Source organism: Penaeus monodon, chromosome 29, assembly GCF_015228065.2.
Source record: "Penaeus monodon isolate SGIC_2016 chromosome 29, NSTDA_Pmon_1, whole genome shotgun sequence".
NCBI classification, from domain to species: Eukaryota; Metazoa; Arthropoda; class Malacostraca; order Decapoda; family Penaeidae; genus Penaeus; species Penaeus monodon.
In genome coordinates this window covers 20131344-20132815 of record NC_051414.1, presented here as the reverse complement: position 1 = coordinate 20132815, position 1472 = coordinate 20131344, and the positions used below count along the sequence as shown (strand labels likewise).

Below are 1472 nucleotides of genomic sequence, written 5' to 3'. Positions count from 1 at the left end.
TGCTAATAAAGATAATGACAGAAGGGACCCTCTTCCTAACCACAATCCCTTCCTGTTTTTCAACAAAATGTGCCAACATTTTCAAAGAGCATTCAGACAATGGCAACCAAATGGCAAAATAAAACTTATAGTAACTTCAGTTTTACATATCAATTAGAAACTAACAAATCAAAATAAATGCTAAATCCCTCATTCTTTTCCCAAAGTCATGTACTACATAATGTAATCGCCTAAAAATAAGTGTCTTCATTTGCCCGCTACATAAGCCTTCCCTAAAATGCACACAGAATGTAAAAACAAGTAAAACAACTCAGCCGAATCTCACTTGGTAAGTTTATCATGACTGTTTTTGACTGATCTTGGTGACTTATTTTGATCATCTTCAATGTCCGAGTCTGACAATTCTATTTTGAAGTCGATTCCGAGTCTGTCCCTCCAGCTGCTGTCATCATCTTCTTTGGACATTGTGTTGAGGTCTGTCACTTCATATCTGGGAGGTCGTGGAAGGTCGTTCGAGGTGAGGAAGGTTCTCTTTTCAAAGAATAAGTCACAAGATCGTCGAAGGACAGTTTATCTTCCGTAGAGTAAACAAACTCAGGGTGTTGCAAAAGAACGATGCTTATAAATCATATTTTATATATTTTGCATTGATTATTGACGAAGAAAATGATTTAATATAAAGACATTTTTTTGAATTTGACTTCGTCATAATGATATATAATCTAGATAAACAATCTATACAAAAAGGTAAATTTTGTTGGAGCCTATTTATTTTACCCAAAATGTCAGGGATAGTGTATGTAGATACCTTAAATGTTGATTAACAAAGGCTATTGTAATATATTTTTGAATATTCATTAATGAAAAGATAATCATATTATTCATATATAGGTAAAACTTTACAACGAATAATTTTTATCACTCGAAAGTAAATTTCACTCACTTTATATTTGCAAAAAATAAACCGGTTTTATTCTTCCGCTGTCTACATCCACGTCAGATTATCTAAAGCATATACAGTAATGAAATTATTGCATTTTGTACTAACTGTAATAACACTTGAAATAACAGCGTGCATGGGAATAATTCGGCCTAACAACAATAGTCTCGGGAAACAGAACTCGACTCAGTGTTGCCAGACATTGTTAATATCTTTGGCCTTGAACAGTATTGCCAATGTGACCTTGCGCTCCCTTGTCCGTCACTGAATTACGGATGTCATTTTTTTTTACTGCTTAATCCATTTTGCAAGATACTACTTATGTTTGATTACAGCTGCACGAAAATGACCCTGGCTTAATTTCAACACTATTGTCATTTTACATAATCTGAGAAATTTATTTAGAGTGCAGATATAAACTAAGAAAAGAAAAATGATCCGGGAAGCATTCACTGACCGGATATACTTTTTTTCTTTGTGGGTTATTGCTCTACTGCATATATCTCTTGTCGCGACACTGAATAGTCTGAAT

At 33.8% G+C, this 1472-nt stretch overlaps 1 protein-coding gene across 1 annotated transcript in view; it reads right to left on the bottom strand.

The window, feature by feature from the left end:
* The window catches only part of LOC119591999 (mitogen-activated protein kinase kinase kinase 4-like), a gene marked incomplete in the record, with an annotated part of 37888 nt that extends 37309 nt beyond the window's left edge, over window positions 1-579 (bottom strand). Inside the window, 1 exon segment of the mRNA XM_037940768.1 lies at window positions 326-579. Within this exon segment, the coding sequence (XP_037796696.1) occupies window positions 326-465 (140 nt within the window).
* Window positions 580-1472: the final 893 nt, after the last annotated feature.